Source organism: Spermophilus citellus, assembly GCF_964194105.1.
Source record: "Spermophilus citellus genome assembly, chromosome: 10".
NCBI lineage: Eukaryota > Metazoa > Chordata > Mammalia > Rodentia > Sciuridae > Spermophilus > Spermophilus citellus.
In genome coordinates this window covers 110009786-110026605 of record NC_138197.1, presented here as the reverse complement: position 1 = coordinate 110026605, position 16820 = coordinate 110009786, and the positions used below count along the sequence as shown (strand labels likewise).

At 33.9% G+C, this 16820-nt stretch overlaps 1 protein-coding gene across 2 annotated transcripts in view; it reads left to right on the top strand.

Moving 5' to 3' along the window:
- EEA1 (early endosome antigen 1) overlaps positions 1-16820 on the top strand; it is a 137257-nt gene that overhangs the window by 75665 nt on the left and 44772 nt on the right. For both annotated transcript variants that reach the window (XM_081309177.1, XM_081309176.1), the window contains exons 11-13: positions 8085-8423; positions 12639-12788; positions 14136-14255. In XM_081309177.1, the coding sequence (XP_081165303.1) occupies positions 8085-8423; positions 12639-12788; positions 14136-14255 (609 nt within the window). The remainder of the gene's footprint in view (positions 1-8084; positions 8424-12638; positions 12789-14135; positions 14256-16820) is intronic.

Below are 16820 nucleotides of genomic sequence, written 5' to 3'. Positions count from 1 at the left end.
TAGTAATTTGAGTATTCTCTTTCTCTTCATTGGCATGGCTAAGGGTTTATCAATTTTATTTTGTCAAAGAACCAGCTTTTTGTTTTGTCAATTTTTGAATTGTTTTGATTTCATCTGATTTTAATTATTTCTTGTCTTCTGCTTTTAGTGTTGATTTGTTCTTCTTTTTCTAGGGTTTTATGATGTAATGTTAGGACATTTATTCATTCACTTTCTATTCTTTTAATGAATGAGCTCAATACATTGCCTTCATAGTGTCTCAGAGATTTTGATATGCTGTATCAGTGTACTCATTTACCTCTAAGTATTTTCTATTTCATCGTTGATTTTTTTTTGCTATCCATTCATTATTGAGTAGCACATTATTTAGTCTCCAGGTTTTAGAGTAGCTTCTCTTAGTTTATTGTTGATTTCTATTTTCATTCCATTACAATCTGACAGAATGCAGGATATTATCTGTTTTTCTGTATTTACTAAGAATTTGCTTTGTGGCATAAGATATGGTCTATTTTAGAGAAGGATCTGTATGCTGCTGAGAAGAAAATGTATTTGCTCATTGATGGGTGAAATATTTCATTTATGTCTGTTAAGTCTAAATTATTGATAATATTATTTAGTTCTATTTTGTAGTTTATTTAGAGACATGGTCTCACTGAGTTGCTTAGTGCCTTGCAGTTGCTGAGGCTGGCTTTGAACTCCCAATTCTCCTGTCTCAGGCTCCCAAGCCACTGGTATTTCAGGCTGTGCCACTCTGCCACCCAGCTGTTCCTCCTAGTTTTGAAGGTCTGGGTTGAGAAATCAGCTGAAATCCGAATTGGTTTGCCCTTATATATGATCTTTTTCTCTCACAGCCTTTAAAATTCTATCCTTGTTCTGTATATTAGTCATTCTCATTGTAATGTGCCTTGATGTGGGTCTGTTGTAATTTTGCACATTTGAGACCCTGTAAGCCTCTCATATTTGATTTTCCATTTCATTCTTTAGATTTGGAAGATTTTCTAATATTATTTCATTGAACAGATTGTGTATTCCCTTGGTTTGTATCTGTGTGCCTTCATTCATCATGATAAATCTTAAATTTGGTCTTTTCGTGTTATCCCATAATTCTTGGAAGTTCTCTTCATGGTTTATTACCATCTTCTCTGCATAGTCAACTTTATATTTTTTAGATTATATATTTTGTCTTCATTGCCTGAGTTTATGTTTTCTAAGAGGTCTAGTCTGTTGGTGATGCTTTCCATTTAATTTTTAATTTGGCTTATTGATTCCTTCATTTCATGGATTTCTGCTTTTCAGAATTTCTATTTCTTTATTTGAAGTGATCTTTTACCTCCTGAATTTTATCTCTGATTTCACTCCTTACATTATCCTTTATGTCATGGATCAGTTTAACTATGTATTTTGTAAACTCCTTTTTTGACATTTCTTCTACTTTGTTGTCATTGGATTCTATTATTGGACCATCTTGGTTTATTTGGAGTGCCTTATTCCCTTGTTTTTTCATGTAGTTTGTGTAACTTCCCATCTAGCAGTGTATATCTGAGGCAGTACAGTGTCTACCCTGTATACTTATAGTGTCCCTGAAGGTTTCCAGAACTTCACCTTCAAGGGGAGACCAATATTAACAGCACCCAATGAAAACAATATACATCCTTAAACCAAATAGCTCCTAGTAAGATTTCTACAGTTTTTTCACATTAAACAGAAATGGTGTGTTCAGTTATTCTCTACAACATAAATAGTAATTTTGCAAAAGGAGTTTACAATTTCTAATAGTGAACAAAGAGAACAGAAGTGGTGTAGAATGTGATGTGTATGAGGAAGGAGGAGAGAAGATTGAAGTAAAAAATTATTATAGGAAGCATGAAAGAGGAATTAATAGAGGTTGGCTGTTAGTAGGAGAAAAGCAAGAAAGAGAATTCAGGGAAACAGATGAGTGAGAGGAAAAGTATATATAAAGTCAAAAAGGAAAAAGTTAAAAAGTAAAAATAAAAGAATACACAACAAAACTGGAATATACTATTCAGACATCCCAGACCTCAGTAAATTGATGCATGAAAAATATTTGATTTCCAAAATGGTAGAGGAGTGTGTGTGTGTGTGTGTGTGTGTGTGTGTGTGTGTGTGAGAGAGAGAGAGAGAGAGAGAGAGAGAGAGAGAGAGAGAGAGAAAGAGAAAGAAAGAGAAAGGATCTTGATGGAAAAACAAACAATTGCAGCTTCCCTTCTCTGTTGATAGGTGGGGTCGTCTGGAGTTTGATGGCGGCTCCATCCTCAGGATAGTGAGGGTTTCTAGGGTGGGAGGGTTAGTACTGGAGGCAGAATTCCTGGAGGCAGGGTATAGCAATTGCCTATCCACATTGGAAGACTACACCCCAGGAATCTGCTTCAGGTTCCACACATGTGATGTAGGAACCTGATCTTATCCCCTTATCTTGCCGGAGGACACTAGAATTCCTGGTCTCTGATTTAGTCTCCAAACTAGATCACTTTTGTCCCCACCCTTTTGAATTTCTGATCAGGGAATTCTCTACCAGGAGGTCCTGAGGGCTGGGTTCTGGGTGCCTGTGTCAGAGGACTGTTCTATATCATGGATCATGACCAGGTGCTGAGACTTGCGGGTTGGCCATATAGCTGCAAACAATGGGCCTGGTTGGGGGCTAGGGAGGGCTTGGAAGACTGGGGATTGGAGACCCGGAGATCCCTGTTGGTTGCTGGGCTGACGCTGGACCTGGCAGGATGCTGGATTAGGGAGGGAGTCATCCCCAGGCTCCAGGATTTGTGGGGCTGGGGAGAGCCCAGCTTTCTCCAGCCTCTCTAACCTTTATTCACCTGAGCGAAATGCTCTCAGTTTCTAACTTTCCCCTGGATTGCTAGGCTCATACAGGCCCATGCAGACTTAGGTGCAAACTCACAGATCTGGGTTTCAGTTTCCGTAGGCTCCGCCACACTGCAGTCCCAAGATGGCTCCTGGATTGCAGATGATCAATAAATTCTGGTGGAGAGGTTCCTCCTTTTTAAGATATCTGACTAATAAGTAGTCCGTGGTTTGGCTAGGGCTGACTGTCCCTCTAGTCTCAGTCTCAGGATTTTTTACTCTAAGCCTCCGGGAGACGTGGTATTCCCGCTGTTTTGAGTTCTGGGTAGCCAAGCCAAGAGAAATGCTGCCTCTCACTATTCCACCATCTCTTCTCCCTCTGTATTATTATTTTTTATTGTTTTTTCCCCATCAGATATATTTAATTGATGGTCAGTTGAAGATGCGACAGGTATTGAGGGCCAGATTTATATATTTGCATACACATATATGTACCTGTAAATACACATTATTGAAGGAAGTATGATAGCTTTTTATGGGAAATATATAGGATAAATGATTTAGTTTGGCAAATTTGGAGCATTTTTGATTAGGGAATATAAGATTTTATTAATTTTAATAATGTCTTACATAGTGCAACACTTCACAATTTTTTTTCCAAAGTATTTTCTTGTTTTGGAATTGATCACTAATCTGAATAAGCACAGTGTTGCATCTGATTTTATTACCTTGTTATCTGCTTCCCCAACTCCTTCTTACCTCAGGCTTTTGACAAACTGCGAGTCTTGACAGTGGTGATATGCAAGTGTTCTGCATTTGGAAATGTGTCACCTGTTCTTTTGAAGGTTATGTCAAATACCTTGGGCAGATTTTGTGAGTCATAGGCATCATCATGGTGGATAGGTAACATTGTAATATATAATAGATGGAAAAGATAGTTGTTTTATGCTAATATCAAGGTTTTCATATATATATATTTATATTTATTAGAGCTTTGTACTTATACTTAGTAGTTGGGTTCATCCTATGCATGCATGGAAATAGATTTCAGTTAAGGTTTTTATCTTTAATGTTTTATAATTATTGTCCTTGAAACCTTAAAAAAAATGAGAAAATAGGGCTGGGGTTGTGGTTCTGAGGTAGAGGGCTCGCCTAGCAAGTGTGAGACACTGCGTTCGATCCTCAGCACCACATAAAAATAAAATAAAGGTATTGTGTCCACCTATAACTAAAAAATAAATATTTTAAAAAATTAGAAAATTGAAGAAACTTCCTTATTAGTGTCTAATAAAAATTATATTCTGACATTTAAGCAAAATCCCTCACTCCATTTAATTAACTCTTTTCACAAAAGCATATACATCTCATAAAATCTAAGATGTCAGAGAGCTAGCTGTAAGCATTAAAAATGTCATTCTTTTTCATCCATTCTCACTACCTGGGCAGATAACATATAAATAATGAGTGAAGCCTAACAAAGGGAAATTATAAGAAAGTGTATTGAGGAAATAGTTGATTAAAAGTATGGACATTTAGAAGGAAAGAATTTTCCATACCCAAATGAGATGGTTATGAGATGGCTTAGCATGCATTTTATAATTATACTTGAATAGGATACATTTTAGAAAGGATAAATTGATTTCTGTCTAAATTGTGTTGTGAAACTTTATTAGATATAGAATAATAATCCATCTCTGTTCTTTAACCAAATCCTGTTGGTTCTTTCTACTTTGGCTTTCTCATCTGTAAATGGGGATAATATTGATCTCAAATTTTTGTTAAGAATTAATACTCTTATGTTTTTTAATGAGTTTTACTATTCTTTTAAGAAATCAGTCTTCACAAACTGGATTCCCCAAAATATTTGCTTTAGATTCCATAGTACGAATGAAATGTTTGTAATACTAAATATAGTTAGCCTTTTACATATGAAAAGTTTGTACTGTGAGTGGATTCGTTTCTTTTAAAAAGAAAGAAAATGATTTAGGTTTTTTAGAAGAAAATTTTATTAGGTCTCATCTGTGCAATAGTTTTTTTTTTTTTCCCCCTAATACTACGTATAGAACCAGGACCACTTGACTTATGCATGCTAGGCAAGTGCTCTACCATTGAAGTACAACCCAACCACTGCTATTTTTCATTTTGAGACAGGGTCCCCTAGGCTAGACTTCAACTTCTAATCCTCCCTCACCTCCTTAGTAGTTGGAATTACAGATGTCTATCACACCCAGCTAGGCAGATAGTTTTGACTAATTTTTTAGAATAAGAGAAGTTTGAATAGTCACTGGTATTGTCATATTTTTGTTTCTTTAAGAATAAAACTGTCTGAATGGTGTGTAGAAAGTGGTGGAATTACTTGGTCACTTTATATGTGAGCCTTTAGGAAAGAGGACTTATAATTCATTACTAGCCTTAATTTTTGTGCCATATTTAAAAATTATATACCATGCAAACCCTCCATATATGTGAGCATGGTTTCATTATTAAATTCAATAACTTAGAATTTTATTTACAAAAGAAATATTTAGATCACTGAATAGATAATTTATGAATTAAAAAATAAATGCTATTTTTCTAAACAAAAATAATGTAAAATTATGTAAATAAATATTTGGAGTCACTAACTAGTAACACAAAGGAAATGTTTATTAAAAGATTTTCTAGTTGAATCTAAAGTATAAATTTTTCTCTAGTCCTTCAGTTTTGTCTCTTTATTCTGATTCTTTTACTTGGTCAAAGAGTATTTCTGTTGGCTTAATTTGCTGCCCTCTCCTGTTTTCTCTTTTTTTAAATTTGTCTCTTATTTTATGTTATACATATGTATCTTCTCTCTGGACACCGCTTTTCTGTAGTGTATTCTTACATGATAATTTACATCCCTTATTTTTTTTTCAGACAATGTTCAAGAACTTTTACTTTTGCCTTTCCCTTGACTTATCACTCTCCCTGATGTAATAGGATTTGTTCTTTACCCACTTGCAATTTAAATGTCCCTTTCTTTGTGTCTATTTGTATTAAGCAGATGGCATGAGCCGTGTACACGAATTCCTTAATTCCTCTTACCATTTTCAAAACCAAGCTTGAACTATTATTTTCTTTTTCTTAAAATTTGGTACCAGGGATTCAACTCAGGGGAACTGGACCACTGAGTCACACCCCCAGTTCTATTTTGTATTTTATTTAGAGACAGAGTCTCACTGAGTTGTTCAGTGCCTTGCTTTTGCTGAGGCTGGCTTTGAACTCTTTTTTTAAAAAAATATTTTAGTTGTAGTTAGACACAATACCTTTATTTATTTATTTATTTTTGTGTGGTGCTGAGGATTGAACCCAGAGCCCACACGTGCTGGGTGAGTGCTCTACCACTGAGCCACAATCCCAGCCCCTAGCTTTGAAGTTCTAGCTGCTGGGATTACAGGCATGCACCACCCTGGACGAACTGTTATTTTTAAGGATCGTACTAGCTAGCCCAATCTGATTTTGCTAATTTTTTTTCTTTTTATAAGTGGTGCATTTAAGAAGGTTTTTATGTTAATTCTTATTTGTTTTGATTTTTGGTACTGGAAATCAAACCCATAACCTCTGCTACTTGAGCTGGTATCCATAGCTCTTATTAATCCATTTTTTGCTTGTGCATTATAGGAAGACTCTTTATTTATTTTTTTCTGGTGTGTGTGTTTCATTTAGATTAGAGTCTATTTAAGGTAAGGAAGTTTTATTGTCCTTATTTCTGTATTTTCCCCTTCCAGCACACTAACATATAATCCAATATCCACTGATTGACTCATCAAGGTGCTTATCGTGGCTTCTTATCTTGGCTATTTTTCTCAAAGGTGTGAGTTAAAATTCGGATCTATGTTTTATGTGTAAATCAGTTGACTTAAAATGTTCAATATTAATTGTAACACCACCACTGAGACCAGTCTTTGACATTTGATATAGGCTGGTTGATATAGTTCTTTGGAAGGTATTATTTTTATAGTTTATACTTGACAGTGTTGAATAAAATAAAAAGCAGTTAAGTGAAATCTTTAGATCATTATTTTTATATCTCTACAAAGAAATTTAAATTAGTCTTAGCTGGTAGCTCTAAAAAAATGGTCTTTTTGTCAAGAAGAGAAGAAAAATGCTATCAATATGATCAAGCCTACTAGAGCAATAGATGATATTCTTATGCTAAAGCTCTTTCTAACCATGAAATTGCTAATCCAGAATCAGAATTGGCATAGTATATTGATATCTTTCTTTCAACAGAAATTATTTGAAATAAGTTTTAATTTTTTAATTCAAATGAAAGTTATTGTGTATGGAATAGTTTTTAAAATTTCTTTCTCAACAAATTTATTTTTGGAGTATAGGAAAGCTATTGATTTTTGTATGTTGATCTTGTATCTTGGTATTTGGCTAAATTTGTTTATGAAATCAGATGTCTTCTGGGGGAGTTTTTTTTTTTTTGGGGGGGGGGAGAGAGGGTCCTGAAGGTATAGAATCATGCCATTAGCAAACAGAAATAGTTGGACTTCCTATTTGTATCCCTTTAATTTTCTTCTCTTGCCTGCTTGCTCTGGCTAGAGTTTTAAAGAACTCTATTGGATAGGAGTGGTGAATGTGGACACCCTTGTCTTGCTCCTTATTTTAGAGGAAATATTTTTAGTTTTTCTCTATTCAGTATGATGTTGACTTTGGTTTTGTCAAATATAACCTTTAGGATGGTAAGGTAAGTTTCTTCTATCCCTAGATTCTCCAGTGTTTTTAACATGAATGAGCGTGAAGTTTTTCAGTCTTTTTCTGCAGCTCTTGCAATAATTATGTGATTTTTGTTCTTGATTCTACATTGCATACCCCAATTAATCCGTTAGATTTTATTTTATTTTATTTTTTGCAGTAGTGGGGATTGAACCAAGGGGTGCTCTACTATTAAGCTATGTCCCAAACCTTTTGTGAAAAAGTGTTCTGTTTTGAGAAAGGGCCTACCCAAGTTGCCCAGGCTGGCCTTCTGCAACAGCCTTCTGAGTTGCTGGGATTACAGGCAAGTGCCACCACTCCTGGCTAGGAATCCAGTAGTGTTTTCATTTTGTGTCAACATTTTCATGGCAGTTCTTATGTTGTATTAGTAGAGTTTAGTCATGTGGACCAATCATAAAACGACAAGTTAATATTTAGTAATTCTTAAATATTTTATTGTTTTATATTTGTAATATCGACTAAGACAATATTGGAATAATTAGAAGTACTAGGAAAAGAAATACATTTTTAAATTGATATTTCAGAACTTGTCGGAAAAGTTGCTGAAGAAGGAATTGGATTACACCCAGTTAGAGGAGAAATATAATGAAGAATCTGTGAGTAAAAAGAATATACAGGCAACCCTTCATCAAAAAGACCTAGATTGTCAACAGCTTCAGTCAAGGTTATCTGCATCTGAAACCTCACTGCAGAGGATACAGGCAGAACTAAGTGAAAAAGGAGAGACAACCCACAAGCTCAAAGAAGAATTATCTGAAGTAGAGACTAAGTACCAGCATCTTAAGGCAGAGTTGAAACAGCTACAGCAACAGAGAGAAGAAAAGGAGCAGCATGGGTTACAACTCCAAAGTGAAATTAATCAAGTAAGTGATATTAGTTTTATTTATTGTAATTCTCCTTATGGTTTCTTCTTAGTCATGCAGACCAATCACAAAACCACAAGTTAATATTTAATAATTCTTAAATATTTTCACTGTTTTATATTTGTAATATTGACTAAGATAATACTGGAGTAATTAGAAGTATTAGGAAAAGAAATACATTTTAAAATTAATATTTTAGAAATTGTCAGAAAAGTTGCTGAAGAAAGAATTGTATTACACCCAGTTAGAAGAGAAATATAATGAAGTTATTGATCATAATATAGTTCATGTTAAAAAAACTATCATTTAAAAAATTAATTCTTCTTTATTTTCTATATTTCTTAGTAATATCAGATCTCATACACTTCAATTTCAATTTCCCTTAAGAAAACAAAAGTTAATATCCATTTTACAGCATTGTTGTGAAGCATTTATGAATTAACACATATAAATTGCTTAGAATGCATTGTACCTGGTACATGGTAGGTACTTACTGGGTTTTAGCTACTATAATTAATTGTTGACCACTCTTTAGTTTAAAAATTCACCTTTTTCCTTTTTTTGCTACTAACTTTTAATAGCATAATAAAACCACCAGTATAAAAATTAGACATTTTAAAAGTGGAAGACAAATTATAAAACTATTTAATAGATAAATAATACCTACCTGATAAAGTTTGATACAAGTTCTGATTTTGCCATTAACTTATTTTTTAATGCCTATTCTAATTATTGCTTATAGATAACATAAAATTTGATTGAAAATTGGAAGAGATTAAAATTCTGATGGAGATTAAAGTTCTCACATTTAAAAATTTTTCATTTACTTTTACTTAATTAAGTAGCAATGATATTTTATTGTAATTAGTTATTCTCATGGCTTTCATACTCCTTTATAATGATGATTATGATAGTCATTTATTGAGCTTCAGTCATGTTTCAGGAATTAAATACTTCACATTTACTGTCACTAAGTTTTGAGATTAGACTGACCATGAGACAATGGATCAGAATAGTTAGGAATTTTTCTCTAGCTTGTCCTTGCCTGCTGTCTTTCCACTGCCCTGAACTTTCAATTGTATGTGTAAACCACTATAACAACTTCCATTTAGCCACCAAAGTAATCTATTTTAAAAGCAAATCTTACCATGTTCCCAATCTGCTTATACCCTCTAATCGTTCTTATGGCCCAACAGATGAAGTTCAATGTTTGTTATGATATGGAGCACCCCCAGTGATTTGTTGGAATACCCACTAAGTTCTGTACAATTCTTTATTTTATTTTCCCCTGCAAGAGTACAGAAGTGTTTTTATTTTTTTCTTTAAGTTATACTATATCTTGATTTTGTACTATTCATTCTGTTTTCTTGATCTGAAATATTCTTCCTGTTTCTCTTGACCTTGATAAATTCTACTTACTTCTCATCACTTTTCTAGACATCCCTTTGTAAACACCCCATTGCTCCTTCTATCCCCAAGATGGCTAAGGCATGCACAAACTGTGAATATTTTACTTGCCACAGTAGATTATATTATCACAATTTATGTTTTCATTAGACTGAACTCTTTGGATGCAAAGACCATGTCTTATTCATTTTTTAAAAATCCTTACTACTTGGCACATACTTAGCAAATGTTACAAGGAATAAGTGAGTGAAGAAATAAATGAAGGCATTCATAATGGGGGGAAAGTGAGGCTTGATAATATTAGTATATAACTTGAAAATAAATTTTGTTTTTACTTTAGTTCACATATACAAATTTAGCATTTATGCTTTCTAAAAGACACCGTTGCCTCATTTGTTAAGGGATACAGAAGCAAATGGGAAATGGTACCTGCTTATGTATACATAATCTCAAGGGGAGTGATTATGTATACATAATCTCAAGGGGAGGATAAGGCAAGTATTATCCCATACCATGATCATGATAATCATAATATAATAATCCCATATGCTATGGGAATTTGAATGAGTTCCTCACTTCTGGTTTTTTTTTTTTCATTGTAGTACTTCCCTTTATGCATTTTTTTAAACCTAATTATATGATCAGGGAAAGCTTTGTATGTATGAGAGCTGTTCCTTGAAATTGTAATATTGAATAGGTTTTAACACATAGCAGTTTGAAAGCAGGAGAGTCTTCCTGCCAGAAGGATTGGTGAGAAGCAACTAGTGGCAGAAAAATATTACAAAAAGAAAGGACAGGGGCTGGGTCTTGCCCCAGCTTGCCTAGCATGCGTAAGGCACTGGGTTCAATCCTCAGTACCACATAAAAGTAAACAAAAAAATAAAGGCATTCTGTCCATCTACAACTATCAAATAAATAAATAAATAAATATTTTTTAAAAAGGACATTGATTTGTTCTTAGGTAAGGTCTATCTAATAGGAGTGTATATTGTTTCCAGAAAGAGCATATGAGAATTTATTATGTAGGGTGCTCAACAATAGGTCTAGAAATTTTTGCTTTAGTTGGTTGTCAGTGGGTGGAGGGGCATTAAGGAATTTTGAGAGCCCACTTAAACACAATGAGACTTGAATTTATGATTATTTGATTTAGTCACCATTTTATGTAAAATAAAGAGGTCATACTGAAGACCTTGAAGTGATGCCATTTATCTTCTTTCTCTCAGCATGTTGTCTGTATTCTACCTTCAAAATATGTTTCAAATCTTTGTACTTCTATCCATCTACACTGCCAGCATTCTTAATCTAAGCTACCATCTTGCCTATCTGGAATACTGTATTACACTTCTCACAGTTTACCTTTTAGTGGTCTCCTTAATGGATTCTCCATATAGAAGCCAGAAGTACCTTTTTAAAGCATGTAAGTTTAATCCTCTGCTTAATGCTTTCACTTGCCTAGTAGTTTTTCATTACACTTTCAATTGATTCCAGCCTTCTTTCTTTGGCATGTGCACTTCTGTGTATATAGTGTTGCCTATGTTATAGCTTCAGGCTCCTCCCAAACCATTGTGAATCCATGTTGATTTCAGTTCCTCAAACACACCAACACTTCAAGCTGTTTTCTATCTTAAGTTCTTTACCTATGTTTTCTTCCTCCTCCTCCCTATCCTTTCTTTCCTCTTTCTCTTATAGTTCCTCTAGTCCTCCTCCTTCCTTTTCTTCCTCCGCTTCCTCTCCTTCCTCTCCTCCTACTCCTCCTTCTTCTTTATTTTTTCTTCTTCATGTTTTATGGGTGTTTTTTTTTTCAAGGTACTAGGAATCGAACCTAGGCACTCATGCTTAATATTAAACACACTTGATTTTGTGTGTTAATGAGATTTACATGCTAACTGTTCTTAGTGCGTAAGCCTTGCCAAACGTATTGCATACTCATCTCCACACTCCTAGCATAGTAATGCTTCTGAAATTGATATAAACTTTTTTCCTTTTTGTTTAATGAAAATCTCCCTACCCCTTCAAGGAAAAACCCAATAGTTATTCTGGTTGTATTAATACAACCAGAAGAAATCATTCTGTTGTTAATACAACCAGGATAATACAACCACATCATTTGAAAAAGTGGTGGTTCTTAGCTCCAGAGAAAATGGCTCCTGTAACTCATTAGGGTTTTGTTTTGTTTTTGTTTTGGTGCTGGGGGCTGAACCCAGGGACTTAAATGTGATAGGCAATTGCTCTACCACTGAGCTATATATACCCCTAGTCTCTTGTTGACATTTCTTAGGTTAATAAATGAGGATCACTTAATGTTTTCCTTTAAAACATATAGTTGTTTTCTACATTTTATTTAGAAATTGCATGCCAATTTGAGGACTGGGGAATGCTTTGAGCTCTGTTCAATACCCAAGTTTAAGAAGTCAGCTGGGGTGGTTCTTAACATAGAAATGCAGCAGGAATCACTGTGGATCTTTGAAAAATACTGTCAAATTTCATTTTATTATTTTAAGTTCCTCAAGTGATGGCAATACTTACATCCAAACAAGAGCCCTTGGTCCTGTTTATTTTTTTTTAAGAAAGCAATGAAACTATTATGAGCAATAAAATCTATAATGCTTAGTCATAATTTTATGTGATTCAAATTTACTTGCAGATTAAATTATTATGTTAGATCTTAGGTTTCTGGAAATTGTCATGAAAATTAAGATAGTATGCTTCTATTGGTGAAAAAGAATATTGTTTTGAAAGTAGGTGGTAGTGTGTGTATGTGTTTACACACATGCATATATATGTACTTTTATTTATTTATTTTTTAAGTTACACAGCAAACTTCTGGAAACTGAGCGCCAACTTGGGGAAGCTCATGGTAGGCTGAAGGAGCAGAGACAGCTTTCCAGTGAAAAGCTGATGGATAGAGAACAACAAGTGGCTGACTTACAGCTTAAACTTTCTCGTTTAGAAGAAGAGGTAAGCTAGGCTTTTAAATGAGTTGATACTAGCAACTTTATTGATGAACTTGAGACATCTTTTGTTTTTGTAGTACTGGAGATTGAACCCAGGGATACTGTACCACTGAGCTACATTCCAAGTCCTTGTAAATTTTTTGACAGGGCTTTGCTAAATCATTGAGGCTGACCTCAAACTTGCCTCCTGCTTCAGCCTCCCCTGTTGATGGGATTATAGATGTGTGCCAATTTGCCTGGCATGAAGCATCTTAAATATGGTTGTGGTTCATCAGTATTTTAATTGTCAACAACTTTACTTGTTTTTCTACTTTCAACTGCAACATTTACTTTTCCCCAATGAAAATATCCTGCTTATTAACTATATTAAATCACTACATTTTACTACAACTGTATTTCCCCAAAGTTCTCAACAAAGTAGCACAAAGAAAACTCTTTTTCAGCTAGGTAGGAAAAATTCTGGGGTTTACCTTCTGTCATGCTGCTGGAGTGAAACAGAGAGCAATGAATAGTTGGTGAGGATCATTGATGACATGTAGTTTGTGCATATAAACTTTACATGTAAGGATGTTCACTTTAAAAATTAGGTATGTGATTATTATTCTAATTCAAGTTGTAATTGTTCAACATGGTACCCACTGTATGATTAAAGGGAAAGTTATCATTAAGTTATGTCTTTTATTTGAGTTGAATAAATATTCAGAATTAAAATCTATAGTTTTAGTAATAAATTTTCTTTTAAGCTGAAATCTTAGCTATAGTATATGATCTGATTTTTTTCCCAATGAAGTGACTATTAGAGAAAAAAATGAAGTGCTGATTCTGTGGGTTAGATTGTTGTTAAAAAACAAATTATATGTAATTAATTGTTCATATTGGTATACAAAAACAATATTGAACAGATGCTAACCTAGAGAAAGATCTGTATTTTTTTAAGATAAAAGTCTATCACTAGAGAATAGTTTATTCATTATGAGATGATGATTCTATAAATGTCACATTTTTTTATCCATTCATCTATTGAAGGGCATCTAGGTTGGTTCCACAGTCTAGCTATTGTGAATTGTGCTGCTATGAACATTGATGTAGCTGTATCCCTATAGTACGCTCTTTTTAGGTCTTTGAGGAATGTCCGACAAGGGGAATAGCTGAGTCGAATGGTGGTTCCATTCCCAGCTTTCCAAGGGAGATGATGATTCTATAGGTAATAATATATTGCTTTTAAAGTTGATATCTTCCAGACTGAATTTATTTTTGTGTTCATATTTGAAAATTGAAGTAATGCCAAATATTTATTAATGGTAGTATTATGCCTTTAAGTTGTCACCTGACAGTCTACATTTTTTTTAAGTTGAAGGAAAAAGTAACAAATTCCACAGAATTGCAGCATCAGTTAGATAAAACCAAGCAACAGCATCAAGAACAACAAGCTCTTCAGCAAAGCACTACAGCAAAACTTCGAGAAGCTCAGGTAAAAATTATTTGAATAATTAATCTTTTAAACAAAATTTAAACCAAACTATTATTATGTTGTGATAAAACTAGATAAAGCAAAATACTTGATTATGAAGAATTTTGGGGAGTTCTCAGTTTCTAGATAATCAGAAAATGCTCTCTTTTGATTATTTTGTTGAAAAGCTAAAATACCTTAAAACTATTTACTAGAAACAAATTTGTTATTTATGGTAAATTATATAAAATATTTAAATTTATGAAATTTATTAGGAAAATTGATCTATTAAATATAACTAGTTAAGTAAATTATATTTAAATGATTGATAAATAATTATTTATTACTGAAATACCTTATTTGAAAAATCAAATATATTCAAATGCAGTTTTCCTATTGGTAACTCAGTAAAAAAGAACATTTTGTATTTTCTATAGAAGAATTCAGAATTTTTGGTCATTTATTTCTTCTTTTTTCTTTTCTTTTTTTTTTTTTTTTTTTTTTTGTGGTGCTGGGGATCGGACCCAAGGCCTTGTGCATGCAAAGCAAGCGCTCTACCAGCTGAGCTTTATCCCTAGCCTGTCTTTTATTTCTTCTTACCTATCATCTGAATATTGGAATTATAGGCATAGAAAATGTAATTGATTGGGTTAAATTTATAGCTTAGAAGATTGAGAGTTTAGTTTTTGTTTTGTTATGATAAAGGAAGGATACCTAAGTCTTGAAGTGAATTTGACTTTGATATTCATTTATTCCTTTATACTTTAATTAATTCATTGACTATTACTGAGCACTGTGTGTCAGACACTGTGCTCAGCACTGAGAATAGAAGCAGCAGAGTGCCTGCCCTCTAGGAAATGACAATCTAATGATGTGTACATAGGAATAATCTTGGAGTGTGAAGAAAGCAGTAATCTCTTTTCCTTTCGAGTTTGGAGTGTGACATGAGAGTAAGACAAATAGATGTCAAAATTTTGGATTAATTTATCGGTTCTTTGACTCAGTTAATAAGTATTCATTTATGTCTACTCTCAGCCAAGGAGCTGATTTGTGTCTGTAGAAGCAAACCAAACAAACAAAATGTCTGTTTTCATGCAGCTTAGTGAGGGAAGCCAATAACAACTAAGTTAAATAAACAAAATATGTAGTATGTTATACATTAATAATTGCTAAAGAGATGTAAAAATGAGGGATGAGGAGTAGGAAGTATGTAGGGGCTTAAAGTGACACTGTAGTGCTTGGTAGGATTGCTAAGGAAGGCCTCGCTAAAAAGATGAAAGACCTGAAGGAGGGTATGATCTTTGTGATTATCAGAGGGAGTACCTTAGAAGGTCCTGAGGCAGTAACAAGTCTTAATAGGAAGGCAGTAGCTGGACTGGTCAGATTCTAGTTGTATTTTAAAAGTAAAGCTGACCGATTTACTGATGGGTCAATGTAGAATATTGAGAGAAGAGTCAAGGATGATTCCAGGGAAGGATGGAGGTCAAGCAAGATGAAAACTGAGAATCCCATTGGATTTGGCAGCATGGGGGACTTTAATAACCTTGATTATGAGAGCAATTTAAATGGAGAGGGTGGGATGACAACTTGGTTGGAGAAAGTTCAAGAGAGAATGGGAAGAGAGAAGTTTGATAAAGTAAATACAGATGGCTTTGAGATTTTATCATAAAGGTTAGGAAAGAAATGGGATAGTAAATCTAGCATGCACAATTTGGCACAGGTCAGCAATCAAGTAGGTGTTCTTATACTGTACCCTTTTCTTATACTGAATTTCTATCTTTGTCTGTAGCTGGGAACTTGATCTAGGGAGTATTTTTGAGACTTAAGAGAAGGCATAAACATGTTTCTAGTTTAGGACAAAGAGACAGGTAAGGATGAGTTATTAAGGATACTGGGAAAAAAGTGAGGAAATAGATAATAATAATAATAATAATAATAATAATAATAATAATAATCATCTATAATATCACTCATACAATGGAGGGATGAGTTTGAATTTATCCTGAAGCTTGAGGAAATAAGGTAAATATGGAGAGACACATACATATGCATAAATAATTGTATAGATAAAAGATTGAAAAATCAAGATAGACCATTCCTGAAAAATCTTGTATTTCAAGATAAAGTTGGATAGCAATAGCTGACTATCTGGCAAGCTTCAACTGAGAATGTGGAGAACATATTGAAGCTTTTAAATAGTTATTGAGGAGGCGCTGGGCACGGTTCCTCACACCTGTAATCCCAGCGGCTCCTGAGGTGAGATAAGAGGATTGTGAGTTCAAATCCAGCCTCAACAAAAGCAAGGTGCTAAGCAATTCAATGAGACCCTGTCTCTAAATAAAACACAAAATAGGGCTGGGGATGTGGCTTAGTGGTCGAGTGCCCCTGAGTTCAATCCCCAGTACAAAAAAAAAAAAAAATAGTTATTGAGGAGAATGTTTGAGGGTAGGACCTTATTTAAATGAAAGGGTTGAAAAGATGCCTATGAGTATATTGTAGAGATTGGAATCTAGACATTTATAATGACCTAAACCTGGAAAAATGGAAGTTTGTTGCCTTTATTCTGACAGTGCTTAGAAGTATAGA